The 27,903-nt window shown below is 44.2% G+C and overlaps 2 protein-coding genes across 4 annotated transcripts; both read right to left on the bottom strand.

Annotated features, from left to right (window-relative positions):
• Positions 1-2,444: 2,444 nt before the first annotated feature.
• Positions 2,445-3,205, bottom strand: LOC123058572 (uncharacterized). The gene has a single exon (XM_044481280.1). It carries the CDS (start codon positions 3,036-3,038, stop codon positions 2,667-2,669), a length of 372 nt encoding a protein of 123 aa, XP_044337215.1. The 5' UTR covers positions 3,039-3,205; the 3' UTR covers positions 2,445-2,666.
• A 1,833-nt stretch (positions 3,206-5,038) lies between these two features.
• LOC123062068 (tobamovirus multiplication protein 1) lies at positions 5,039-15,816 on the bottom strand. 3 transcript variants are annotated; one of them, XM_044485398.1, is made up of 13 exons: positions 15,444-15,814; positions 14,833-14,883; positions 13,627-13,660; positions 12,377-12,463; positions 12,203-12,254; positions 10,450-10,618; positions 10,054-10,149; positions 8,831-8,891; positions 8,464-8,528; positions 6,688-6,762; positions 6,522-6,597; positions 5,571-5,734; positions 5,039-5,473 (listed from the first exon to the last, which is right to left on the bottom strand). In XM_044485398.1, the coding sequence occupies exons 1-13, from the start codon at positions 15,576-15,578 to the stop codon at positions 5,450-5,452; spliced, it is 1,089 nt and encodes a 362-aa protein (XP_044341333.1). In that variant the 5' UTR covers positions 15,579-15,814; the 3' UTR covers positions 5,039-5,449. The 3 variants fall into 3 exon arrangements, with proteins under 3 accessions (XP_044341333.1, XP_044341336.1, XP_044341334.1); XM_044485401.1 differs by lacking the exon at positions 13,627-13,660 and having other exon boundaries at positions 15,444-15,811; XM_044485399.1 differs by lacking the exons at positions 8,464-8,528; positions 8,831-8,891 and having other exon boundaries at positions 15,444-15,816.
• Positions 15,817-27,903: the final 12,087 nt, after the last annotated feature.

Here is a 27,903-nt window from a genome sequence, read left to right as displayed (position 1 = left end):
AAGCTATGCTGACACCATGATAATTTTCATGCCTGTAGTATGGCAACTCACACCGTTAAAGTCCTTGAAATAAGCCACTTTTATTTGGCGGCTGCTACGAATCATCCGAATGATTTTCTAAAGAAACCATCCGTCTAGCCAACCGTCTGATCAATCATGCGCATCATAAAGTTTACTTTGTGCTCTATCTGAAGAATATGGTTTATTATAATAGTGTGATTTCCCGTATTTTTCTCTGCCTGGAACCGGGGAAACACATATATTCATTTTTTGCGGCATGAAGGAAGTTTTATATGTGATGGAGTAGGTTTTTTTTTTGCATGATAATATGTGTCTTATTCATATCATAAAGATGAAAGTACAAGTCACATAAAGACCGACGTGACAAAACTGAAAAGACAGCACAACGTCTCTGAGCTTGACACCAACGCTCGTCACCTGCCTCCGGCACCACCACAGCAGCCACCGGAAAAAAATGACGGGTCACCTTTTCACCCGAGCTCGACGTGGCTCCAACGCTGATATGCAGCTTTGCGGACCTCCAAGGTGGCTCGCCAAAGACAAAACCATTGCCGTTGAACGAATCAGACCGGGGCAACACTCCGGACACGCCATCGAACTCTAGATCTGACACTCCCACATGACTAAGATGTCGAAGGAGGAAACAATACCTGCCCTCTATGAACCACAAGCCCAGCACACGTTCCATCTTCTAGATGTCGTCGATGCAGACCACAATCTGCATCTGCTCCTCGACTACCACACAAGCTCCAGGCCGACGTTGGAGCAGACACCGTCGCAACGGCGGAGCCCAAGGACACATGTCCACCACAAGGATGCGACCGTCGCCACGACATCCCCGCTTGAACAGGCTGGTTCCTAGATCCTTCACCGACCATAGAGACGATCGCCTCACCGAAGAAGAATCCGAAGCTTCTTTATTCAGCATCGCCGTCGCCTCCGTCGAAGCCAAGACGTCGAACGATTCAAAACCCTAAACTTCTTGGGCCCTAAAAACCTAAAGCTAAAACGATCCACATGCGCGGGATCCTGCGACCCCCTCACCACCGACGACCAAAAGGTCGCCGGTGGAGGAGAGCCGTCGGAAGATGGCGCCGGAAGGAGCGGCTCTACTGGTGGCGGCGGCTAGGTTTCGCTACTAGAGTAGTTGTGGAAGATCTTGTTGTACTCCGACAGCAGTGATCTACCGTATATAATCACCGCGGACGCTGAAGCAAACAAGCAAAATATACTTATAACCTACATATATGGCGATCCATCCCCGTTCCATCTTTCTATTCTGCAGATATATACATACATCAACGAGACATAAAAATGTGGTCACGGCTCACTGCAACGCGGACACGTACTCCAACTCGTCAACCTGTGATACCACCATGCATTGCATGCTACGCTTTGCTTTGCTCTGTCTGGTCCAGTCCGGTAGTAAAAGCGGCCGTGAGCATTCAGGCTCGGCACATGCCTGCGATCGAGAGGTTTAAGGTGGCATTCATCGAGGGAGCTGGCCTGGCCGGACCACATAACATAATTTACGGACGTGCTCATCCCACACACACACCTGCAGGCTTGCAGCAGCATGCGCGCGGTGTCATTTAATCTGGCCAGCAAGTTCTCAGTGCTGCCTGCTGAATGCTGATCATTGTGCTGATGCTGCAGATGGCGATCAAAGCTGCTAGTACGAAAAAGGCTTCTGCTAAATGCATATGCTGCGGTTGCCCTCTTTGTGGATCTTGACAGAGGACCTGGCTGGATCCACACCAGAGCTGGTGGTGGTTGAATTTCCAGCTGCAGCGGCCGCTTCGACCCCGGCTCTGCCTTTCTCTCTGCCAGAGGAAGGCAACCCGGCCGGGAAGGGAAGGAAACCCTCCGTGCGTCGCCTACGATGGATTGGAGTCCAGTCTTGAGTAGAGCTAGCTAGTACAGCCTACGTGCCCAATGGCATTGCTCTCGCAGGAAGCAATTCGGGGGCGCCCAAGCTGTTAACCCGGAGAGCTTTCTTGGTATTTGGTTCGCGGGAACCAAGAAACGAAGGATTCCAACGGATTTTTGTCTACTGTATGCAAGACATGACTAATGATCTCGATCCATCCTCTTTCCCTCTCTTTGTTCCCTCGATTCATGATTGCATGATTCTTTTCCCGGATCGAGTAGCAGCCTTCACTTTTCCTTTTCTTTTTTTCTAATCTCCTTTCTGTCCTAATGCTGACACTTAAACTCATCTTCGATCATAATAAAGCAATGTTCAGGGGGTGGAATAAACTACTCCCACGGAGGGAGCAGTTCTTGTGCATGCGTGTGATCTATTTCTCTCATCATCCATGATTTAGGATTTGTATGAATGACTGAAAGTGACTCTTTCGTACAGACAGACACAGACCCACTGCTCCAAGGAGCAAATTAACAAGTACGTACTATGCAGGACCTACATTTGGCCAAGCGCCACTCGTGTTATCTCCATTCGATCTATGTACAGATTACAAAGATCCCTAGGGACGGGCATCGGGGCGGCCATCACAGCACCAAATCGGATCAACGAAAACAAGGAGCAAAAACAGATAAGAAATACGCGCGCATCGGCGAGAGCGATGGGCAACCATGCATGCACGACGAGATAAAAGAAAGGGATGGGGAGGATCAAGGACGAGTCAGCGGCGGGCCGGCTTGTCGGCGGCGGCACAGTGGAGGGCGTGGGGCGCGTGGGGGCGCCCGTCGTCGAAGTTCTTGGCGTAGCTGACGGCGTCGTAGCCGAAGGTGCTGGGCCTGGAGGGCGGCGCCGGGGAGCTGCAGATGCACCGGGTCTCCTGCGCCAGCCGCCGCAGCAGCTTGCGCCAGGCCCGGTGCCCGCACCAGCCCACGCCCGGGATGGCGTCGCGCGCCGCCACCTGCAGGCGCCGCACCACGACGGCGGCGCGGTGCCGGCCGCCGGGGCCGGGCGGCGACCACGAGGGGGACGGCATGCACGCCGACATGCTGACGGGGCGGTGCGGTGGCGCGGACGACGGCTCAGTGGCGCCCATGCCCGTGATGGCGTGCTGTACCGCGGGGGAGTGTGGGGGGTGGTGGTGCGGATGGGAATGGGGAGGATCTCCTGGCAGTTATAATGGTCAGTGGCATGCCCTGCTGGGACGAGAGGGATGGTATTTTTGTGGATGTGTGGGGCGGACTGGTGGTAGAGAGAGTGCTGGGAGAGGTTAATTTTTTTGTGGTGGTTGCATGCATGCGATGGCCGATGCTATTTTTAGTTGGGCGGGTTCTGTGGCGGTTATTAGCGGTTACTTAGATGCATGCGGGCTTGATTTAGGATGAGAACGATTCTTGTGGAGCTTTATGCTCCGTACCAGAGCTTTTTTGGGTGTGATTTTATATTAATATTTTATTGCCATCTCAGTAAGTGTAATGTTTCATTTTGATGCATGTTGGAGCTTACTATTTAGTTATCGGGTATGGCCCTACTTGTAGTGAATCAAAAAGTAAATATTCAAATAACCAAGTTTACCTTCCTAAAAAAACTCACTTTATCCAACGCAAGCTGCAGTGCGTGGGTCCCGACGGAACTCAGTTTAGATGTTTGTTCCTATCAAAACTGGCCACCTTTTGACAATTACTCCCTCCGTCACATAATATAAGACACTTTTTACACTACACTAGTATTAAAAAACTCTTACATTATGAAAGAGAGGGAGTAGTTATTTCTTTTCAAACACCTATCTGCATCGTTAAGACCAAATTCGAAGGTGGTGCTTCATCATCCTGTTTAAATAAAACAAAATTAAATTTTTTTCCTCGGCAGGAGTGAGCCGAGCAGAAGAGCAGTAGAATCCTACGTGAGCCAGCCAACACATCACGTGGACTGCGCGCGCCAAACCCATCGATCAGCGACACCATTCAAAGCAAGTGTCAACACGCGAACCTACGAAGAAGAAATGCCCCCGGAAATCCTCGATCCTGGAATCTCCACGACATACTCCCTCCATTTCAAATTTCTCGTCGTAAAAATGGATGTATCTAGAACTAAAATACATCTATACATGCGACAAGTAATTCGGAACGGAGACAGATGGATATATCTAGAACTAAAATACATCTATACATGCGACAAGTAATTCAAAACGGAGGGAGTATCTGTCTGGGATTCCGCGGCGTCCAAGCGAGTAGTTGGTTCGCTCCATGCATCACGCATTCACGCATGATTTTAAGGCCAGCCACAGGTGGCAGTGGCGGTGTGGTAACGGAAACCTGTCGAGAGCTGTCGGGGGTAGCTAACAACTGTCAGATATAGCTGAATAGGAAGGAGCATTGCACTGCTCAAAAAAAAAAAGGAAGGAGCATTGCAGGCCGAATAGACAAATCTTGTTGACCCTTGCAAATGGCGGAGAAACCATACTCAAAATGCCGTTACCATGAATGCATTGGAGGATGACACAGCGTGCCATTCTTACTTTCCAACACTGGAATGCTGCTAATCTGTCATCATGGAGGGAAGTCCCATCTCACTATCTCCAGCTGAAGACAGCGCATCTTTGTACCCGCGATACCAATGCTCCATGTGATTGTCTACTGTGGTAAGAGATATATAGTATATGTAACCACTTTGGTCTGCAAAGACTGCATTTCAGACCAAAAAATGGATCAAGGACCCAGGACCTATGCCACGTTGTAACTTCTTCTCTTATCTGAGCCATGCTGAGCGAAAATGTCAATATTTAAAACCTGCATCCCATCAAATATCAGGTTTCTCAGCATTCGAGCGTCTCTTGTCTTTTGTCTTTCTCTCCTCTATTAAGCCGAGCCCCATGGCGGCCTTCAAAAGTTTGTAGTACTATTTAGCTTCCCGTCAACATTTAATCCCATCGTGAGCCTGCATTGCAACATTGCACACTTGCATCCAGACACACACTGACAGACTCGTCCAGGGGTGATCCATCATCTATAACTGCAGCAATCCAAGGAACGCAATTATTTTAGCACCAACTTTACATTTCCAAGCTAGTCACATCACAGCACAAGTGCAGATATCTAGCAGGAAAAAAAAATCTCTTTTGATGCTCGATTTCAGTTTCCAGGACAGAACTCACCAGCTAACCGAACCAACAACACATCATTAAACAGAAGATTTTGGGAAGACATAACAGCCTGACCGCCAAACCATGAAGAGCGCTGTCATTTCTATGCCTATTTACATTTGTTACTGATCCAGGCCTTGCCCGACCAAAGCTCTAATGGATAAACACACGATGCGCAATACTTGGGCGGGAACCTTGCTACATCCACAGGTAAAATTCCATTGTTTCCAAACTAAAGCTACCTTAGAGTAGGAATTACAGACCCCATCTTGTACCGGCCAGTCGTCGATGTGTTGGTAAAAGTCCCAGCGCATCAAGTATGCTGGAAAAGTCTCAGCATTACCTTACTTGTTTTTCTCTTCAGGTTAAATTGGGCTTGACTTGAGGGCCTACAGTTCCAGAAATATTTTAAATCTAGCTCCTGTAGTACCATCGGTATTTGTAGTTTTAAATAGTTTGACCTGACAAACATAACATTTCGAATACCTTGTTAGAGGATGTAACAGCAGCTCTCCACTGTGGATCCTGTGTAGGGGATGGTCTGTCCCTGAACAAGGTAACCACTCTCGATTGGGTGGGCCTTTCCACTGTTGGTCGTTGAGGCATCTCTCTCATGACCCATAAAACAAATCCTGATGGCACCGATGAGCCTACAGAAAGTTTGCATTAGCAGAGCAATTCCATGGAAAGTCGATAAAACTGCGAACTGGTTGTGCTTTCCTGTGAACGGAACAATCAGTCTCAAAATGTAAGACGTTTTTTGACACTATCCTAACATTAGCAGAGTTCATTAACTATACCTATTTCTGCCATTGCAGTTAAATATACCAGATAGGCAATCGTGTTTCCAATAGGTATTCACATTAGTGCACAAGTTTGATTTTTGCAGTTAAGTAGCATAGCACAAGCTAATGACGTAAAGGCAGGAACAAAATAATTTCACATGTACAACAGTGAAAAAGAAGACAAACTCTTAATGATGACTAAGCTATACCAAAATACCAAGAAAATCTTCAGATATTACCATAATTGAATCTTTATTGATCTCACAGTGGGGTCCACTAGTACAGTATAAGCACAATATTGTGATAACAAGGACTAATGACAGGCTCGGTAATCTTCTAGCATTTAAGGCTTGAATCATCAAATCAAGACCAGCTTCAAGGTGGAGGAAGCTGAGGGTCTAAGCTCTGAGGCATTAAAGGTGGTGCGCATACTTAACCTACATCTACCACCATAGTAGCATGCTTTCTTCCGGTCGCTAACTTCCAGTGTTAACTACCTAAATCACATATAAAATCCAGGTCTAGAACATATGCACAAATACCTGACGGGCAATGGCGAACTAAAGAAAATCAAATGATACTCATCCTAAATTTAGTAAAAGGCCATAGTTCCGTTTTAGTGTTATTTCCAGATATAAACAACACATCATACCTATTAAATAATATAAAAATAATATAACAGCATTTTTTATGATCTCCGCCTCAGTCGAGTACCAATACAAAAGCACCTGCAGTGACAAGTAGGAAAATTGCAAGTCAATTAACAATTTAACTCCCAGCCCATGTATAAAGACCTCTTATTGCATAATGGAACTTACTGGAATATTAGTAACAAGTGCTAGTATAGCAGAAGACGAGAAACAGATAAGTGAGACAGCAGCTAAACTGGCAACCTGCAGAGAAGTAAGCCTTGAGAATTTCACATGGAGAAGCATGTTAAAGAATGTTAAAAAAGATACAGTTTATTTATAAATATCCTGCATTTTCTTAAAAGGGTAGGTAGGTCTAAACGACCCCCTGAACTATGGAGGTGTGTCTAGTTCACCCCCTGAACTATAGAACTATCTAACTAGCACCCTAAACTTGTCGTTTCCATCTACTTAACACCCTTGTCTGGTTTTGCAGAGTGCAGTTGCACATGTGGCTCATGAGTAGTGACCAAAGGGGATTGTGGTATTATTAACGGGTCCCACATATCAGTGCTATAAAAATTCCTCTATTTTTTCACCATCATTTTCCTTCTTCCTCGTCCTTATCTGTCAGCACATCTATCCTCAACGTCTTTCCCTACATCCTGGAGGTGGTGCTGGACGGAGGAAGCAGATCCATCCCGCCTGCACTATAACCCTTCCTCCTCCGTATCCAGCTTCGCCTTTACAACCCTCTCCCTCGCTCACACTTTCTCCTCTTTATTCCCACCTCCCAGAAACCCCTACACCCAAACCACCACCCGAATATGGAGGTGTGCCTTCATTCCCCTCGTCCTTCTATGTCAGCACATCTATTCTCAACGTCTTCAGCTGCATCCTGGAGGAGTCGCTGGACGGATGAAGCAGATCCATCCTGTCTGCACTATAACCCTTCCTCCTACGGTATCCTATCCAGCTTTGCCTTTACACCCTCTCCCACGCTGACACTTTCTCCTCTTTATTCCCACCTCCCAAAAAACCGAACACCCAAACCACCACCCGAACATGGAGGTGTGTGCTTCATTCCCCAGCCATGGAGATGCCAACGGTGGACGCAGCGCTGCTCCACCCTGCAGTCACCTCCCAGTGTGTTGGCCTCGGGAACGGCTAATCCCCAATGGCTCCGTTGAAACGGGATTGGGCATCCGGTGGGTGTGTACCGAGGGTGGCGGCAACAGCGTTCATCGGAGCCGAGGACTGCAGCAGGAGGCTCCTGCAACACCGCTGCAGGATCACGGGGCTGGAGGCAGGAGCTCACCCGAGGACCAAATCCTTGCAAAAGTTGAGCTATTCTTTGCTCCCATTCAAATTGAAGTGCACACGAGCTTCTCCTTGTCTATAAGCGCAGAAACTCTCTCCAGCCTATGCTAATCCATGCCCAAAGCTCGCCGTTTTCATGCCATGGAGCTGTGATCAGAGATGACAATGTGCCCCTCTGCTCCAAGCACCGTCTCGACGCCTGCAGGGTGCAGCTCTTGCATACTTGAATAGCGCTGACACCATGAGGTCGCCAACAAGACTTCGTCTCGCTCTCGTGGCGGGACAGTTGACAGCTAGGGAACTAGTCAGAGGAGGAGGCCGGAAGGAGCTGCTGCCTGCTGGGTGGGCTGTGCTGATGGTGAATCGCGGATGAGCAGACTGAGTTGTTGGACGGACACAGTAAATGGGGAATGATGAAGAAAAAAAGAATATGAGGGAGTGGCACTGGTACATGGGCTCTGTTTAGATCACACACCATGCACCTAGTACCACTTCTAAAAAAACAGCTTAGGGGGTTAAGCGCGTGGTTTTTGGATAGTTAGGGTGAGGTGTACCCTTACACAGTTTTGTATAATTCTAATCTAATCCTAATAACCAAAGAAAAAGAGGATAACCACATGTAGAGTGGTCTCAAGGGAAATGTACCTTCCACTTCTCAGTTGACACGGTTTCAGAACGTACTTTGCTCATCTTCGAGAACAATAATGCACCTTCACAAGATGATCACAGAACCAAGATGGCAAAGCCAAGGTGAGAACATGTTAAGAACCGAAGCCTCACTCCTTAATTCATGATAAGATGACATCATCTAATATTAGTACCAAATGAATGGGCATAAAAATTAGCAAGATGGGCAATGAACTAACAACAAACTAAATTAGAACTATAAACTTGATCTACTGGGATAAATACAGGACAATGGAATGAAGATAGTCTTAGGTTGAAAATTTCATGATTGGTATCTAGGGAAAATTTTGACATGTTCTACATGTAGACAATATTATATGCTTACCATAACATGACAAAGCAGCGCCAAGTACTAGAACAACTACTGAAAATACATCCAAATAAACCTGCAAAATAAAATGTTTGGCTAACGTCTATAAAGCAAGCAAGTTAAAACTAAATAAGCGAAATCCTAAATTCAATCAGCTAGTGGCAAAATATTAATATAAAGTGTGATAAACATAAGAAAACATGCAAGTCGATATTTTTTCCCAGAACTGATACAGTGGACACCTTGTGATAGACTCTCCTAGTACTAGCATGGAAGTTGAGACATAATACAAACAGAATACTGAGATTTTGTAACTCAAGGAAAAGAAAAAAGAAGAACTAGCACCATCTCTAACGATATATAATGTTTGGTACTTTGGTCTGCAGACTTTCCCATTATTCTGCATTTCCCATGGTAGGTTTAGCAATACTCTAGTTTGACAAGGAAAATAAAAGAATTAAACTGTACGCTCGTGATTTAACAAAATGGCCTCCTGAAATCAATAGAAATTTGGTAAAGAAAATGATAATGCAATTTGTGCATACCCCAACATAGAGTAGATGCAGTTTGTGTAGCGCAATGACATTGACTTCGCAGTGTTGATACATAAAAGTTTCGGAATTCATTTGAGATAAATATGCTAGTTTTCCTCAGTTGACAAAAAAGAAGAATGATACAGTTCAAAATAGCTGCAGCAAGTGCATGGGTCCATAGGCAGCTGGATATAGAACCAAAAGGTAGTATACAGGGAATAGAAGATTTGTCTAGAATGGATCAGAAGCAAGACTAGCTAGATTTCTACTCCCTCCGTTCTGATTTACTCGTCGTGGTTTTAGTTCATAGCTAGATTTCTACTCCCTCCGTTCCGATTTACTCGTCGTGGTTTTAGTTCAAATTTGAACTAAAACCACGACGAGTAAATCAGAACGGAGGGAGTAGATATGAGCTTTCTGTTTTCCTTTTTCTAATGGAATATTTTGCGTGTTTTTGACAAGCTTATCATTCTTTATCACAAGGCTGTTGGATGTGGGACTTTATGCTCCCGGGTGGAGATTAGGAATCTAGCTTTATACAGTATTATAATTACCGGGCTCTGCAAGATTTCTCCTTTTCGTGCAGTATTGCAACAGATTGAGGATTTAAACTTTGAAAAGTTAAGATTTGTATGTCAATTAGAGCAAAATGCAGCGTCGAAGAAGAACCAAAACAGGATACAATAAGTTGCTGATCCTTCATACCTTTTTCAGTAGTGATGAATCAATAGGATTTTCTCCCCTACCAACCCAGATGAGGATGGCAAAGGCAAGCATAACAATAAATGACAGTACAAGCACCTGCAAGGAAAATAATATTAGGCCAGTAAATGGTTCTGCATAACAGATACTATATCATAGCAGAAGCATTATACTCCAACCACTGCTGAAAAGTTAAGATCACTAAAGTAGTGATCTAAACACTCTTATATTTCTTTACGGAGGGAGTACAGATTAGATGACAAACTGGGAAATTCTCCAACCACTGCGATCTATAAATAAAAAGGCACACACACTAGAAATATGCAGATCTGTATTAGCGAGAGGAGAAAAAAGGCATGGCGAAGTAGCCAATAAGTTATAATGATGGAAAGAACTTACCAAAATCACAAATTTTTGCCGGCTTCCAAGCTGTATTCCTGGGAAACACTTCCGACGGGCATCAGTAGGGCGGGTGCCAGGTTTGGTTTTTGTTCTGTCTAGTAAAGCTTCTTGGTGACTCCTTACATCATCTTCATCTTCATCATTTGTCTGATGACACAGGTCAACCCTGTAAGACCATTACTTTAGAAACATAAAGCGAAAAGCATTTGCAGCTGTAAATACATAAAAATAGAAGCAGGAAAGTGCAACATGAAGACTTCATCACACCACCAGGAAACTTCACTATCGAGGAGAATAAAGGAAACTATGAAAGGGTTTGTGTTGTCTTGCAAGCAAAATAACATGATCTTTAGAAGCATCATCAGAATATAAAAGCGGTTGTACTCATGTGTGCCAATGCACAAAGACAGCCTCCTGACAGGGGGTTACCCATTGGCAATAGAGAGGATTGTATCAGAATTGTTACTTATTGGAAATGACCAAGTGACAAAATAGAGAAAGATGCTGCTTATTTAACTTGAAACAGAGCTGGAGGAAAAACTTATACAAGTGTGGGACTCAGTGTGAGACATTAATCCTGTTGGTGCACCTACACCACTCATCGGTGTTGAAGGCCTCAAGGTGATGGGTTTCCAGTGGCGAGTGATATTTTGTATTGATGAGATGTGCTACAACATACAAACGAGTTTAAAGTGGTATTTATGTGACTTTGACCTGTACAAAGGACGAGAGTACACCCAAGTGAAGTAAATGAAGCAAGAGTAACAATGTCTTCTATATCAATGACAGACGGTCACTTGGTACCACACTGGGAGGTATATCATATATATGATCTAGGATCAGCCCCGCAACCTTGAGTGAGTTGAAGTTAGTGAAGCCCAAACCATGCCTAGTATCTCCATCTAGTCTGTATAGTATATGAAGAAGCTTTTTTGCATAACACAACTTTAACAAAAGAAAAAGGAGAAAGGAAGATGAGGCGTCGTATTTTACGCATTTTAATGTTTCTTCAATGGCATTTAAATGCGGATATGGCTGGCCAAAAGTCTTATGGATTATACATATGATGCATCTATTGCCAAGAAACTCTCGATATGGGACGTAGGCTCTCTGCTCATCCAACTAATGAGTCGTGATTAAAAACATAGATCACGATAAACAGAGATAGGTATCCAATGGTCCTCCAATGGCACAAATAAGAGATGACTCAAAGTCCCACGTTTGCCATGAAATGTACTCCCTCCGTTCCTAAATACAAGTCTTTTTAGAGATTCCAATGCGGACTACATACGGAGCAAAATGAGTGAATCTACACTCTAAAATAGGTCTATATACATCCGTATGTAATCCGTACTGAAATATGTAGAAAGACTTATATTTAGGAACGGAGGAAGTACCTGGTTGTGTGAAAGCGCAAGGTCAGATAACCTACGCTGGTACTAAGAAATTATACCACATGTACTTAAGTGTGAAAGGATCGTTCTTTTAAGCAATATTGGTTATCAACTCTGAGTTAAGAGGAAAATCTCAGCCAGGGTAGTAAAATTACACTTCTATTATCCCCTTCACCACCCCCCCCCCCCCCCCCGCCCCCATGGATGGTTCATGTGGTGATTACGTAATGGCAGGCTGCAGCTGTACAGTTCTTGTTGGGTTATGTGCTAAGTGCTCCAGTTGACCTTCCTCTTCAAATCTTATAGTATCATTATAATGCAGCTTACTAGCACCAATATAAATTACTCTAACTCACCAGAATGACAACAGTAGTAGAAACGAAGCAAGAAGCAATATCTGCGGACTAGCTGCAAAATAATGAGAATTTAACCTCTTAGATGATTATAAACAAGAGAAGAGAAAAGATCATGTACTGTAAGTGGATAAAAGTGGAAGGACAATAGCAAAGCTAAACACCAGGACAACATACCCATCAAAACAAATCCGCATCCATGTACCCAACAAACCCATCTCTCACAAGTAGCAATGACGGTAGATACGAAATACGCAAGGAATACTGCAACATGGTTGACAGAAAGGAAGTCAGTAGTAATGACGGTATTTATGAACTATGCAAGGAACACAGCCGAACTGAAGAAAGAAGTTAATATGTGGCTATACTGATTCTAGAGTTGCCACAAGCACTTTTATATTCCAAAAATATGTTAATAATGAAAAATATTTTTCATGAACTATGAAAACTGCACTATGACATACTGACTGACAGCGAACTTATAGCATGACTAAAATAAATCTGCTTCTGCAAATTTTTAGAGTTACAAGTCAATTTAGAATTAATTCGGCACTAATATCGAAAATGATCGTGCACTACAGGAATTATTACAGCTCCAATTAGGATGGAACATAGTGGTTAACAGAGAAGCAACAACATGACTTTTACAATGTTTATTTTTGTTATGAACTTAATGGAACTTTATTTTTAATTCAGCAGTAATCCGTAATCAAATTGTTACGCGTGAATCAAACCTATTTAAGGACACGCATAAAAGAACTGCAATAAGAGACAATGGCAAAAAAAAAACTAACTTCTACTCTCGTTCAATGTTTCAAAACAAGGTTATAGATAGTTCCACTATTCTTTCTGCATATTTTCCTGGATGTTATAGCAGCTATATTCAATTACCAGAAGGAAAAGTGTATATTTGAAGAAAAAAACATGTTTATTGTTAGAAACTCTATTTTTAATTGGCAGTAATCATGCGTGCGAATCAAACCTGTTTAAGGACATGCATAACAGAGCTCCAATATGAGAATGGCAAAAAAGAGACAGGAGTACTAACTTCTACTCGGTCAATGTTTCAAAATAAGGCTATAAATAGTTCGCTATCTTTATGTATATTTGCTGGATGTTATAGCAGTTACATTCCACTATCGGAAGGAAAATTAGTATATTCAAAGAAGAAGAAAACAGGTTTATTGTCACTATTACCACTCCAGGAATCAAGCTAGCACTAAAGCATGATCAGTAGCAAACTAGCAAATCAAGTTAGCATGAATTGCATCATGAATAGTACCAACCATATAGAACGCTTGAGATTCATTAGCAACTAACTATGTTATGCAGGAATTTCAAATGTGCAGCAGTGGAAAAAAATAATAATGAGACCAAACATACATAGATGATAAAAAAATCAAATATTGTACTAATGCTTTTCTCACCTATGTTGCATAGGCCAATCATAAAATGGAATATCTGCAAGAGATATAATATACCATTAAATCTGGCAGTTGAGCTCATAGCTCGAAGGGAGACAAAAGTCAAAATACTAGATTATCTATTTAAATCGCCGTTCTAAGATCTGGCATGAAACCCCAATAGCCTAACTATTGATTTGCAATTGGACTTGTCAGTTGTCACATGCAAGGAACCTTGTCTTTGTTGCTTCCGAAATAAATAGGGGCTCCAAAATATACCGTCGTTCTGGCAGTCTAAAGCAACTATACAGAGACCTGCACACTGCAGCGGGTATTTTTAGGTTATAGGATGGAACATACATAATGGATGAGCACTGTCAGGCGAGGAAACGGTTAGGGCAGAGGGCTGAGTGGACCAGAACAAGATGGGTGAGATAACACGCAAAGGATCGGAAGGAAATAACAGGCTGGGCCAGAAACCAAGTTCAACCCAACAGCTAAAATAAATTGAGATGATACAAGCTGTGAGTTGAGAAAATAGCACTAATTGTTGTTACTGGGTATCATTTCTTTAATTATATAGATACTCGCTTCATGACACAGTAGCATGCTTACACATAAACATCAGGGTAACCTACATGGAATCACTTTTGGGGTGAATAATACAGAATTAAAACAAAAGGCATTATACGTCAGCATCAGGGTACCTAAATGGAACCGCTTTTGGGGTGAATATTCCCAACTTTAAACAAAAAGGAATTATTATTGTATGTTGGTACTTTAGAATCAAATGGTCTGAAAATAAATGCAATCTCAACTTTATATAAAGTGTGATACTACAAATACTGAAATAGTATAAAAATATAGCGGCCTAAATGAGTATCAGAAACGAGTGAGTAAAAAATACATAATAACTTAAGGCAGAAGAACTTCCTTTTAACAAGTTTATGTGGAAGATGGGGAAAAATATTATGTTTGAGCTATCCAAACTGGTGCAATTTTGGGGCTTGGATATTTGTGTAGCTTCATATTTTAGCACTTTATAGAAAATCAAAAGATTTGTTTCATTAAAAAAACTGGTTACCTGTTGTAAACTAAAATGTAAGGGCCAAATAAGTACTTGTCCATGATAATCAATTAACAATCGAGACATTATTGAAAGCACTCATAAGTCGTTACAGAACAACATAATAGGCAGCCTGAACAACAGTACATAACTATTTTACAAACCTTTTGCCGAGTCCATCCATGTTGCTGATTGTGCCTGTGAATTCTCGCTAACTGAAAATAAAAACAAGCAAAGTTATTTTGGTAACAGGATATAAAATGTCAGATGTAAACGACGGATTTAGTGCAAAATGCAATGGAAACTGGTCAGCGGTCCTTGTTCTACATGTAACTCCATTCAATATCTCTGATCCATTCCAACCAAAAAATTATACACTTCGTTTGTACACAACTGATCTTGTCAAGTTCAATCATTAGTTGTGTGGCATACTCAGACCCCCGGTATCCCAAATTTCTTCCTCCAGCACCGCTGATCAGTAAACTGTAGATAATACTCGTGGAAACGATTCATGTAGTAACACCTAGTGACACCAGAACGACACGTTGGCCTAGAATCTGTGGATGAATAGCAACACAGCACAGCTGATGCAGCTGGCCCTGTCTCACTGCTGCCAAAACGAGCAAAAATACCATGCACAGGAGGCCGTGCAACCCCACTCCTTGCCCCGCTGCCACAGGAAGGCCAAACACGCACCACCAGCGTGCAGCCCCCCGTGAATCACAAATCACGAGCATAGGAGCGATACACGGCACGGCAGATCGAATCGACGCACCTGCACGAAGGCGGCGACAGCAATGGCGGCGTCGACGACAGCCAGCGCCGCCTCGGCGGCGATGATAGGCAGCGGCAGGCAGCCTCCGCCGTCCCCGCTGGCAGCGCCGCGAAAGGGCGCGTAGTAGCGGCTCATGCCGGTGGGCGAGGAGCTCGCTGCTGCGACCGGGGGATCAGCGGGCAGCTGGGGGTGGAGGGCGGCGCATCCCGCGGCGGGCGGGAGGCCCGGGGCTAGGGTTCGGGCGAGGATTGGGGTGGAGGAGGGGAGGGGAGGGGAGCTCGACCGGAGGCGAGGGTGGAGGAGGAGGTGGAATTGACTGGAGGAGGCAGCACCTGTTGGATTGGAAAGCTCCCGGGACCTTGGTTCGGTCGTGGATGGTGAGTGCCAACAGATGGATGTTCGGCTGAAACCTGGCGATGCGAACGAGTGCGGGGCCCGAAATCACTGTCCGTTCGTACAGCCGCTCCCCGTGTCTCATTCACGTGGGTGTTTTGTTTTTTGTTTTTTATGATGAAACGACGCAGCTCAGCACAGCTCATGGAAGAGCTGCAAATTGTTGTTTCTTGAAAAAGTTTTTGTTCATCACAAGTCATGTATTTTTTTTTGCGGGGTAAGCAACATGTATAATATGATCATAAAGAAACACTAGTAAACATGCCCGTGCGTTGCAACGGGCCCGATAAATACGGCTCAAGACCCCCACAATTCAACGTCTTCTATTTCAACACGGTGTCCCACCCGTGTCACCACTTGTCTTAGTCCCTCACCGACACCGTGTCACCACTTTTCTTAGTCCCTCACCACCGGCGATTACCGCAGTGTCCTTTAATCACAACATGTCTGGACTTCGTCAATCCCAGCCATTGCGACACACATGTCATTAACATGCAATCACAATGGAATGTTTAAAACATTAAAAACTAATCTTGTCGAGCTGGACATGAGGATCGCTCTCCGCAAGCTATTCCCTACACTTGGTCTCACGCATCCCGCTACAGTGACAACATGGAGGCCGTCGTGGAAAGTAGCACCCTGAGTAGGGTGTCATTGGCGGCCATCGCAGTGCTTCACTACCATGAGCGGGATCAAGGACTTGGGTTGTGGAGGGTCACTCAAAGTCTGATCTGTTGTGCATTGTTGATGGGTGCCAACGGCCGAACCGGTGATTGGTCATCACACTCTAGCACGCGGCTTTCATGAGCCCCTTCCTACACCGACTTGTAATTATGAAAATTTATAATGACGGTGGGCTTCGCCCTAGTCTCATCTAGCAGAAGACCCGTGTGTTGCTATAGGCAAAAGGTGAAAAATATCTCCGCATGCACCATCGAAAGCGTCAAAATCATCTACTTTTTGCCTCTTTGTTGACCATTATGCGGTTCACCGATCTAAGCTCCATCCTGCGGAGACACGATGTTGAGTGAGAGGATGCATCAATGTCGACGGTCGGGCATGCACCTCTCGCAAAAGTGAATTGGAAGTAGATGGCATGCAAGGGTAGGTTGACGACAGCAGCTGGCAGAAACTTCGAATATGGAGCAAGGATAAATAGACAATCAAGTCATGGTCTCATTTTCTCTCTTATTACTAACTAACTAATTCAAATTTTTTTACATTTATCAAAAAAACATCTTAAGAAACAAATACCCTTTCCTATTGATTTTAGCTCTAAAGCTTTTTGTTGCCTCAAACTCACTGACCTATATTGAACCATTCAATATATAGCACACCCTTTTTTGGGGAGCGGATATATACTCCTAGAGTCTATGCCTCCATTTTTCTATGGTTCTCATTGACTGATAACTACACATCAAGTGCACCTTGATACTGGTAGCAACTGGTCGCGCACTCCCACACTCGCTTTTTTATTATAGGGCCAAGATGATACGATCGAAAATAATTCAAGCCCTATATCTGCACAACAAGATGTAACAGAACATCCTTTCATTTCATTGATCAAAGCATATTTGTAATCACTCAATTCATAGTTTTGAACATGTCAATGGCAGGACTGACACATCCAACAATCATACATATGTTGTCAACTCTCCGCTTCGATGGCGGTGGCTAGGTCAACCTAGGTGCTAGGTGAGGAGACCATCATACGCAGTGCCAGTTCCTAGAGGGCATCCGAGGAGGCCGGAGAGGCTTGCCTCAGGCAGGAGCCTAGAGACGTCGTCCCATGCCCGGCAACGCCAGCCACTGCATTTCCTCGCTTGACAACTCGGCATTCTTTAAACAGCCTGAAATAATTCGTAGTGTCATTAAAGACTGAAGTAGAGTTTGATTTAAAAGTTTCTTCAGTGCTATATTTACCACTGGTATGAGTAAACCTTAGCAATAAATTAATATGGTCGGTAAGATACATATGATTTTTCAGTAAGAATTCACCCTTCCAAAGCACGAAACTTGCAGATTGCCACCCATCTTCAGTCACACTTGAGACCAGAGAGACTGAAATTGAAGGCGCTGGAATAGACCTCATCTTCCTGGAGGTAAGAGTTGTTCAAGAGCTCACTTGCAGGAAGTCTTTCATCTACAGGAGCTAGACAGATTTCTATGAAATTCTACTTGTGTTCCTGACTCTAAGTTATACCTACTGAAGTATTTTAGCAGTAAACATTATGTTAGCGTCAGACTTACATAGTTGCTTTCGAAGAGCAAAAAGTTTAACGCAGCTGTATTAGCAGGTCAAAAGTAACACCCGTTAACTCCATAATCCTAAATCTCAAGAAAAGACTCACCAAAAAAAGAAATAACATGTAATAAACTGTTACCAGGAGTCCAGCATCGAGGACATCGCCTTTTGAAGAACAAATGCCAAGTGTATGTGAGCTAAATATACTTATACAGATCTAGGGGATACAATGAGACTATGCTTCCAAGCACAGAAAGAAGTACATGATCGGCAATGGCACAAACAAATCTGCACATAGTAAATAATCTGATACAGTATAGACTATACACCAAGGGAAAGCGGAACAAAGCGATTCACAAAATGTACAAACTTTACTCTACAGACTCTGCAGGCTATAAAATCAGAACATATATATACTCAGGTGCAGATTCTTCAAAATAACTTCAATTGGTTGCACCTTTTCTCAGATCAAATACAAATAGTAGCTGCATTTGTGTAGAACAAAGAATGAAGCATTCATAGCTTAGCTGCCCTTTGCTTCAGTTAAACAATACGTGCTAGCTTGCTTGATGGTTGTGCCCAAAAAATCCAGAGTGAACAACTCTGAACCTGGCTCTAGCTAAAAGAACAAAATCATTGGCTTAGGTAAGCTTTACTCAGGTTGCTTGATGGTTGTGCCCCAAAAATTCAGTCAATAACTCTGAACCTGACTCTAGCTAAATTACAGACACTGTGACATGAGTAGCAACCTGAGTACAGCTTACCTAAAAGAATAACATCACAGAGGCCTCTCACCAAGGACCCGGGAAGCATGCGTAAAACTGATGCTCCTTTCCATAGGAGAAATATAAGTGAACTGACAATCAACTATTCTAGTCATCCATGCTTATATATAGTATAAAAATATGGTGAGTTCAGAAATTAATCTTTTCTTTAAAACTAAACAAAGAAGGAAAAGAAACATACATGTGCGACCGATCGAATAGGGAAGACATGGCATAATTGTTGTATGCATGTACCCAGCAGTGGGCGTTTCAGGCACCCTGCAGGTAATTTTGTTGGACACTTATCCATTAACAGGAGCATCAACAATGGTACGGAGCAGGAACCGTGGCTATGAACAGACCTTGCAATGAATCTCGGTGGAGGCAGCGTCGAGCGCAGAGATTGCGCATGTGACCGCAGACGATGTGAGCACGGCCCAGTTGCAGTGATGCAGGGAGGATGCGAAGGGCAGCGGTGTGCTGCTGGATTGACAGAAGAGGCTGCGAAGGGGATTGGAATACCCAAGCAACTCATTGTATTGCCAGTGAAGCGTTCTAGTGCCATAAAGTCTAATGCGCCTGCATTTTAACACAATGGTTGTTAGTACACGACTAAAATAAATTTTTAAACAAAGTAACCTGAGAGTGTATCCACAGTAAATAGAATAGGTATATTTTCACAGATCCGTAGCTGTCAGAAAAACACAATGTCACACACCTTTGACACTTTGCTTTTTCCATTGATGCAATAATGTCGCCAGACCATATAGTCGCCGATCCTCACTGTTCCATCAGGACTATTTATGAATATATTGTCACACTTTAAGTCGCTATGTATATTCGTTGGCGCCGGACTCTAATGATATTCCAGCCCTGTCAATATCTGTATTGGCCGTCGTCTCATAGCTTTCATACCCACTTTCTTGTGCTTCCTACAGAACCTGGTCATTGTTTCAAATTTCAGCAATCAAAATGTATTGAATAGAAGGGCGATAAGAGTGAAATCTATCTATGGTTAATTTTCTAGATGCATTTAAGATGTGCGGCCAATCCCAATCTAATTTCCTTTGCATAAGAACAGACTCCGGTGTAGTTAATACGACACCAAATTAATAAGTACGTCAACTTGTAAACAAAATGGGTAATCCATAATAGAATCAGGCAAAGTATTACGAACGCTCCCCGGTAGGAAGAGACATATGAGTTGTGCTAAAGAAAAAGGGACATACTGCCTCGCATGCGAGATGTGCAGGGCTCTGTGATGATGTTAACTGTATTCTTGTTCTCACCAACCCATTAGGCGAACAACTCCTAAATGTTCTTGTCCCTCGGCGTCTTCAACAGTTGGATCTCCATACTCATTTGTTCTATCTTCTCTAAGGAACTCATGACAGAATCTTCAATCTATGTTTAGCTCCATGTCACCTCATCACCCTCCAGAAAGATACACTGTGTTGGCCACGGGCGCCTCATGGCTTGGCTCGGCTTGTTCGCCTCCTCCAGAAGCAGGAGGACCTCGCCCAGGCGGGCGTTGCTCCAGTACGCACCTATGCCCGGCTTGGGAGCCCGTGGCCTCGGCGGACCTAGGACGCGCAGGATCCACGACGACGCTCCCGTACGCTCCTACGCCCGGGTTGGGAATCGGGAGCTCATGGCCTCGCTGGAGTTTCGTCCAGGCTGCGGGGGCACGCACACAGGGCCCATCTCCGTCGAGCACAACCAGTGCATCCGCTTGCGGTCCAGCGCGGCAACCCGCGTTGGTCCGGAGGCGGCGCTCCGGTAGCCGGCCGGCGTGGGGTGGCGGTCCGGCATGGAGATCCAACGACCATGGCTTCCGCTTCCTGTGAAGGGGGGGGAGAGAGAGGGATGTGAGAAATAGAACCAGAGGAAGGGAGGGAAGAAGGAGAGGAGGGCAGGGCGGCGCGTTGGTCCGGCGGCGGCGCTCCGATGGCCGGCCGGCGCGGGGCGGCGATCTGGCATGGAGGTCCAGGGCCATGGCTTCCGCTTCCTGCGAAGGAGAGAGAGAGGGGGATGTGAGAAATAGAACAAAAGGGAGGGGAAGGAAGAAGGAGAGGAGGGCATGGCGGCGCGTTGGTCCGGTAGCGGAGCTCCGGTGGGCGGCGGCGCGGGGCGGCAGGGAGGCACGGGCGCGAGCCGCCCGCGCTGGAGGCTCTGGTTGCGGTCGGCGGCGGCGGACACGGGCAAATGCGGCAGGGTGTTTTTTGTCAAAACGGTTTTATCAGATCCACTTAAACAGGACTGCGGGTTTATTTCAAAGTAATATAGGGGCTCTTTCGTAAAACACCGACGACGTACGACCAGAAGCGATCCGTGGTTTATTAGTATATATATATATATATATATATATATATATATATATATATATAGGTAAAGAGTAAAGAGGTAAAGATAAAGATAAAGATTGCAACACATAGCATAAAGATTATGTTGGATAAATTAGCAATTTTCTGATTGATTTAATCCGAAAATAAATCATGAACATGGCATATACAATACTAATCTAGTACCGATGTTTAACCATGTAAGCACGTACTATGCATATAGCAAAAACATCTACGTGAACAACAAGTATGGCTAAGACAATAATCAGGATAGGGGTAAACAAATTATATCGTCCGGTCGGCCGGGTCAAAGCCATGGCGACAGTGGCGGCAGTACCCTCGGCAGCCTTCTTTCTCGGACTAGGACTGACTCATGGTGATGTCAAAGAAGACGAAGACGTAGTCGAAGTAGCGGATGAAGATGAACAACGTCGAGTAGCCGCGTCGAAGATGCTCTCAAAAAAACCTAGCAGCCCTTCTTCGGGTGCAGCATCACAAAGGACAGGGGTCTGGATGCCTCCTCTCCTGTATAGCCATGCAGGCGACGAGCAAGATGGGATCGTCGGAAGCAGCAACAACGAGTGGAACAACGATGGATTGCACAAAGAGGCACACGTGATTTGACATGTGTGATGGTAAGGGTTGTCGAGGCTCCAATATATATGATCCGACGTTTCAGATTTGTGGCGTGTTCGTTAGTGACTCATAATTAATTGCTACTACCTCCTTCCAGGTGTATAGGGCTTGCGCGTGGTTCTAGATCGACAATTTAACTTGCTAGATATCATGTGACAAAAATTATATGTTTAGAAACTACACCTTCATACGAATCTGATGATATACTTTTGATGAGATATAACACATATTTAATTAGTCAAATCAATGACCTAGAACTACGTGCATGCCCTAAACACCTGGACAGGGGGAGTAGTTAATTATCTGTTCCTGGCCGGCAAAAACTAAGTGCGTGCATGACACAGGTTTGAGCTCGTCTAGTTTACGAAACACGCCGCGTGTGCGGTGGGTGTGGGGCGGAGGAGGAGCGCGCAGGAACCACTCTCATGCTCCAATAGCATGTGGAAGAGAATCTCTTTTAAGGAGGCCCAAAACTTCTTTCACTCCCTCGATGGTACTAAATGCTACCTCTTGAGCACCGCGTTGGTTTTCCCTTAAAAAGGAAAAGGTGATGCAGCAAAGTAGCGTAAGTATTTCCCTTAGTTTTTGAGAACCAAGGTATCAATCCAGTAGGAGACTACATGCAAGTCCCTCGTACCTACACAAACAAATAAGAACCTCGCAACCAACGCGATAAAGGGGTTGTCAATCCCTTCACGATCACTTACGAGAGTGAAATCTGATAGAGATAATAAGATAAATATTTTTGGTATTTTTATGATATAGATAGGAAAATAAAGATTGTAAAGTAAAATAGATTGGAAACTTATATGATAAAAGATAGACCCGATGGCCATAGGTTTCACTAGTGGCTTCTCTCAAGATAGCATAAGTATTACGGTGGGTGAACAAATTACTGTTGAGCAATTAATAGAAAAGTGCATAATTATGAGAATATCTAGGCATGATCATGTATATAGGCATCACGTCCGCGACAAGTAGACCGAAATGATTCTTCATCTACTACTATTACTCCACACATCGACCGCTATCCAGCATGCATCTAGAGTATTAAGTTCATAAAAACAGAGTAACGCATTAGGCAAGATGACATGATATAGAGGGATAAACTCAAGCAATATGATATAAACCCCATCTTTTTATCCTTGATGGCAACAATACAATACGTGCCTTGCTGCCCCTGCTGTCACTGGGAAAGGACACCGCAAGATTGAATCCAAAGCTAAGCACTTCTCCCATTGCAAGAAAGATCAATCTAGTAGGCCAAACCAAACTGATAATTCGAAGACACTTGCAAAGATAACCAATCATACATAAAAGATTTCAAAGAAGAATCAAATATTGTTCATAGATAAACTTGATCATAAACCCACAATTCATCGGATCTCGACAAACACACCGTAAAAAGAGCTACATCAAATAGATCTTCAAGAAGATCGAGGAGAACATTGTATTGAGATCCAAAGAGAGAGAAGAAGCCATCTAGCTAATAACTATGGACCCGAAGGTCTGTGGTAAACTACTCACACATTATCGGAGAGGCTATGGTGTTGATGTAGAAGCCCTTTGTGATCGATTCCCCCTCCGGCGGAGCTCCGGAAAAGGCCCCAAAATGGGATCTCTTGGGTACAAAAGGTTGCGGCTGTGGAAATAGGGTTTCGTGGTGCTCCTGGATGTTTTCCGAGTATATGGATATATATAGGAGGAAGAAGTGAAGGAAATATGCCCTAGAGGCAATAATAAAGTTATTATTTATTTCCTTATATCATGATAAATGTTTATTATTCATGCTAGAATTGTATTAACCGGAAACATAATACATGTGTGAATACATAGACAAACAGAGTGTCACTAGTATGCCTCTACTTGACTAGGTCGTTGATCAAAGATGGTTATGTTTCCTAACCATAGACATGAGTTGTCATTTGATTAACGGGATCACATCATTAGGAGAATGATGTGATTGACTTGACCCATTCCGTTAGCTTAGCACTTGATCATTTAGTTTGTTGCTATTGCTTTCTTCATAACTTATACATGTTCCTATGACTATGAGATTATGCAACTCCCGTTTACCGGAGGAACACTTTGTGTGCTACCAAACGTCACAACGTAACTGGGTGATTATAAAGGTGCTCTACAGGTGTCTCCAAAGGTACTTGTTGGGTTGGCGTATTTCGAGATTAGGATTTGTCACTCCGATTGTCGGGGAGGTATCTCTGGGCCCTCTCGGTAATGCACATCACTTAAGCCTTGCAAGCATTGCAACTAATGAGTTAGTTGCGAAATGATGTATTACAGAACGAGTAAAGAGACTTGCCGGTAACGAGATTGAACTAGGTATTGAGATACCGGCGATCGAATCTCGGGAAAGTAACATACCGATGACAAAGGGAACAACGTATGTTGTTATGCGGTCTGACCGATAAAGATCTTCGTAGAATATGTGGGAGCCAATATGAGCATCTAGGTTCCGCTATTGGTTATTGACCGGATACATGTCTCGGTCATGTCTACATAGTTCTCGAACCCGTAGGGTCTGCATGCATAACGTTTCGATGCCGGTTATATTATGAGTTTATGAGTTTTGATGTACCGAAGGTTGTTCGGAGTCCCGGATGAGATCATGGACATGACGAGGAGTCTCGAAATGGTCGAGACATGAAGATTGATATATTGGACGACTATATTCGGACACCAGAATGGTTCCGGGGGTTATCGGATATATACCGGAGTACCGAGGGGTTATCGGAACCCTCCCCCCCCCGGGGGTTATTGGGCCTCATGGGCCCAAAGTAGTGGAAGAGGAGAGGCAGCAGGAGGTGGTGCGCAGCCCCCCTTGCCCCAATCCGAATTGGGAAAGGGAAGGGGGCGTGGCCCCCCTTCTCCTTCCTTCTCTCCACCTCCTCCTTCCCCCTTCTCCTAGTTGGAATAGGAAAGGGGGGCAAAACCTACTTGGAGTAGGATTGCCCCCCCTTGGGCGCGCCTCCTCCTCTTGGTCGGCCCCCTCCTCCTCCACTCCTTTATATACGTGGCCAGGGGGCACCCCATAGACACAACAATTGATCTCTTCATCTCTTAGCCGTGTGCGGTGCCCCCTTCCACCATAATCCACCTCGATCATATCGTAGCGGTGCTTAGGCGAAGCCCTGCGACGGTAGAACATCATCATCGTCACCACGCCGTCGTGCTGACAGAACTCTCCCGTGAAGCTCTATTGGATTGGAGTTCGTGGGACGACATCGAGCTGAACGTGTGCTGAACTCGGAGGTGTCGTGTGTTCGGTACTTGGATCGGTCGGATCGTGAAGACGTACGACTACATCAACCCTGTTGTGCTAACGCTTCCGCTTTCGGTCTACAAGGGTACGTAGACAACACTCTCCCCTCTCGTTGCTATGCATCACCATGATCTTGCGTGTGCGTAGGAAATTTTTGAAATTACTACGTTCCCCAACAGTGGCATCCGAGCCAGGTTTTATGCGTTTATGTTATATGCACGAGTAGAACACAAGTGAGTTGTGGGCGATATAAGTCATACTGCTTACCAGCATGTCATACTTTGGTTCGACGGTATTGCTGGATGAAGCGGCCCGGACTGACATTACACGTACGCTTACGCGAGACTAGTTCTACCGACGTGCTTTGCACATAGGTGGCTGGCGGGTGTCAGTTTCTCCAACTTTAGTTGAACCGAGTGTGGCTACGCCCGGTCCTTGCGAAGGTTAAAACAACACCAACTTGACAAACTATCATTGTGGTTTTGATGCGTAGGTAAGAACGGTTCTTGCTAAGCCCGTAGCAGCCACGTAAAACTTGCAACAACAAAGTAGAGGACGTCTAACTTGCTTTTGCAGGGCATGTTTGTGATGTGATATGGTCAAGACGTGATGCTATATTTTATTGTATGAGATGATCATGTTTTGTAACCGAGTTATCGGCAACTGGCAGGAGCCATATGGTTGTCGCTTTATTGTATGCAATGCAATCGCCCTGTAATGCTTTACTTTATCACTAAGCGGTAGCGATAGTCGTAAAAGCATAAGATTGGCGAGACGACAACGATACTACGATGGAGATCAAGGTGTCGTGCCGGTGACGATGGTGATCATGAACGGTGCTTCGGAGATGGAGATCACAAGCACAAGATGATGATGGCCATATCATATCACTTATATTGATTGCATATGATGTTTATCTTTTATGCATCTTATCTTGCTTTCATTGACGGTAGCATTATAAGATGATCTCTCACTAAATTTCAAGATAAAAGTGTTCTCCCTGAGTATGCACCATTGCCAAAGTTCGTCGTGCCCAGACACCACGTGATGATTGGGTGTGATAAGCTCTACGTCCATCTACAATGGGTGCAAGCCAGTTTTGCACACGCAGAATACTCAGGTTAAACTTGACGAGCCTAGCATATGCAGATATGGCCTCGGAACACTGAGACCGAAAGGTCGAGCATGAATCATATAGTAGATATGATCAACATATTGATGTTCACCATTGAAAGCTACTCCATTTCACGTGATGATCGGTTATGGTTTAGTTGATTTGGATCACGTGATCACTTAGAAGATTAGTGGGATGTCTTTCTAAGTGGGAGTTCTTAAGTAATATGATTAATTGAACTTAAATTTATCATGAACTTAGTACCTGATAGTATCTTGCTTGTCTATGTTTGATTGTAGATAGATGGCCCGTGTTGTTGTTCCGTTGAATTTTAATGCGTTCCTTGAGAAAGCAAAGTTGAAAGATGATGGTAGCAATTACACGGACTGGGTCTGTAACTTGAGGATTATCCTCATTGCTGCATAGAAGAATTATGTCCTGGAAGCACCGCTGGGTGCCAGGCCTGCTGCAGGAGCAACACCAGATGTCATGAACATCTGGCAGAGCAAAGCTGATGACTACTCAATAGTTCAGTGTTCCATGCTTTACGGCTTAGAATCGGGACTTCAACGATGTTTTGAACGTCATGGAGCATATGAGATGTTCCAGGAGTTGAAGTTAATATTTCAAGCAAATGCCCGAACTGAGAGATATGAAGTCTCCAATAAGTTCTATAGCTGCAAGATGGAGGAGAATAGTTCTGTCAGTGAACATATACTCAAAATGTCTGGGTATCATAATCACTTGACTCAACTGGGAGTTAATCTTCCTGTTGATAGTGTCATTGACAGAGTTCTTCAATCACTGCCACCAATCTACAAGAGCTTCGTGATGAACTATAACATGCAAGGGATGGATAAGACGATTCCTGAGCTCTTCGCAATGCTAAAGGCTGCGGAGGTAGAAATCAAGAAGGAGCATCAAGTGTTGATGGTCAATAAGACCGCCAGTTTCAAGAAAAAGGGCAAAGGGAAGAAGAAGGGGAACTTCAAGAAGAACAGCAAACAAGTTGCTGCTCAGGAGAAGAAACCCAAGTCTGGACCTAAGCCTGAAACTGAGTGCTTCTACTGCAAGCAGACTGGTCACTGGAAGCGGAACTGCCCCAAGTATTTGGCGGATAAGAAGGATGGCAAGGTGAACAAAGGTATATGTGATATACATGTTATTGATGTGTACCTTACTAGAGCTCGCAGTAGCACCTGGGTATTTGATACTAGTTCTGTTGCTAATATTTGCAACTCAAAACAGGGACTACGGATTAAGCGAACACTAGCCAAGGACGAGGTGACGATGTGCGTGGGAAATGGTTCCAAAGTCGATGTGATCGCGGTTGGCACGCTACCTCTACATCTACCTTCAGGATTAGTTTTAGACCTAAATAATTGTTATTTGGTGCCAGCGTTGAGCATGAACATTATATCTGGATCTGATCTTGTTTGATGCGAGACGGTTATTCATTTAAATCAGAGAATAATGGTTGTTCTATTTATATGAGTAATATCTTTTATGGTCATGCACCCTTGAAGAATGGTCTATTTTTGATGAATCTCGATAGTAGTGATACACATATTCATAATGTTGAAGCCAAAAGATGCAGAGTTGATAATGATAGTGCAACTTATTGTGGCACTGCCGTTTAGGTCATATCGGTGTAAAGCGCATGAAGAAACTCCATACTAATGGACT

Source organism: Triticum aestivum, chromosome 3A (genome assembly GCF_018294505.1).
Source record: "Triticum aestivum cultivar Chinese Spring chromosome 3A, IWGSC CS RefSeq v2.1, whole genome shotgun sequence".
Taxonomy (NCBI): domain Eukaryota; kingdom Viridiplantae; phylum Streptophyta; class Magnoliopsida; order Poales; family Poaceae; genus Triticum; species Triticum aestivum.
Note: the sequence above shows the minus strand (reverse complement) of the source record. Positions and strands in the feature narration are given on the sequence as shown.

Bases quoted from the DNA above. Each gene is read 5' to 3' on its own strand.
- LOC123062068 (XM_044485398.1), bottom strand. From the start codon at position 15,578: ATGAGCCGCTACTACGCGCCCTTTCGCGGCGCTGCCAGCGGGGACGGC. The intron at 6,763-8,463 runs GTACATTTCCCT...ACTTCTCTGCAG, and splicing joins TGTCAACTGAGAAGTGGAAG to GTTGCCAGTTTAGCTGCTGT. The intron at 5,735-6,521 runs GTATGATGTGTT...AACTTTCTGTAG, and splicing joins ATTTTTATATTATTTAATAG to GCTCATCGGTGCCATCAGGA.
- LOC123058572 (XM_044481280.1), bottom strand. From the start codon at position 3,038: ATGGGCGCCACTGAGCCGTCGTCCGCGCCACCGCACCGCCCCGTCAGC.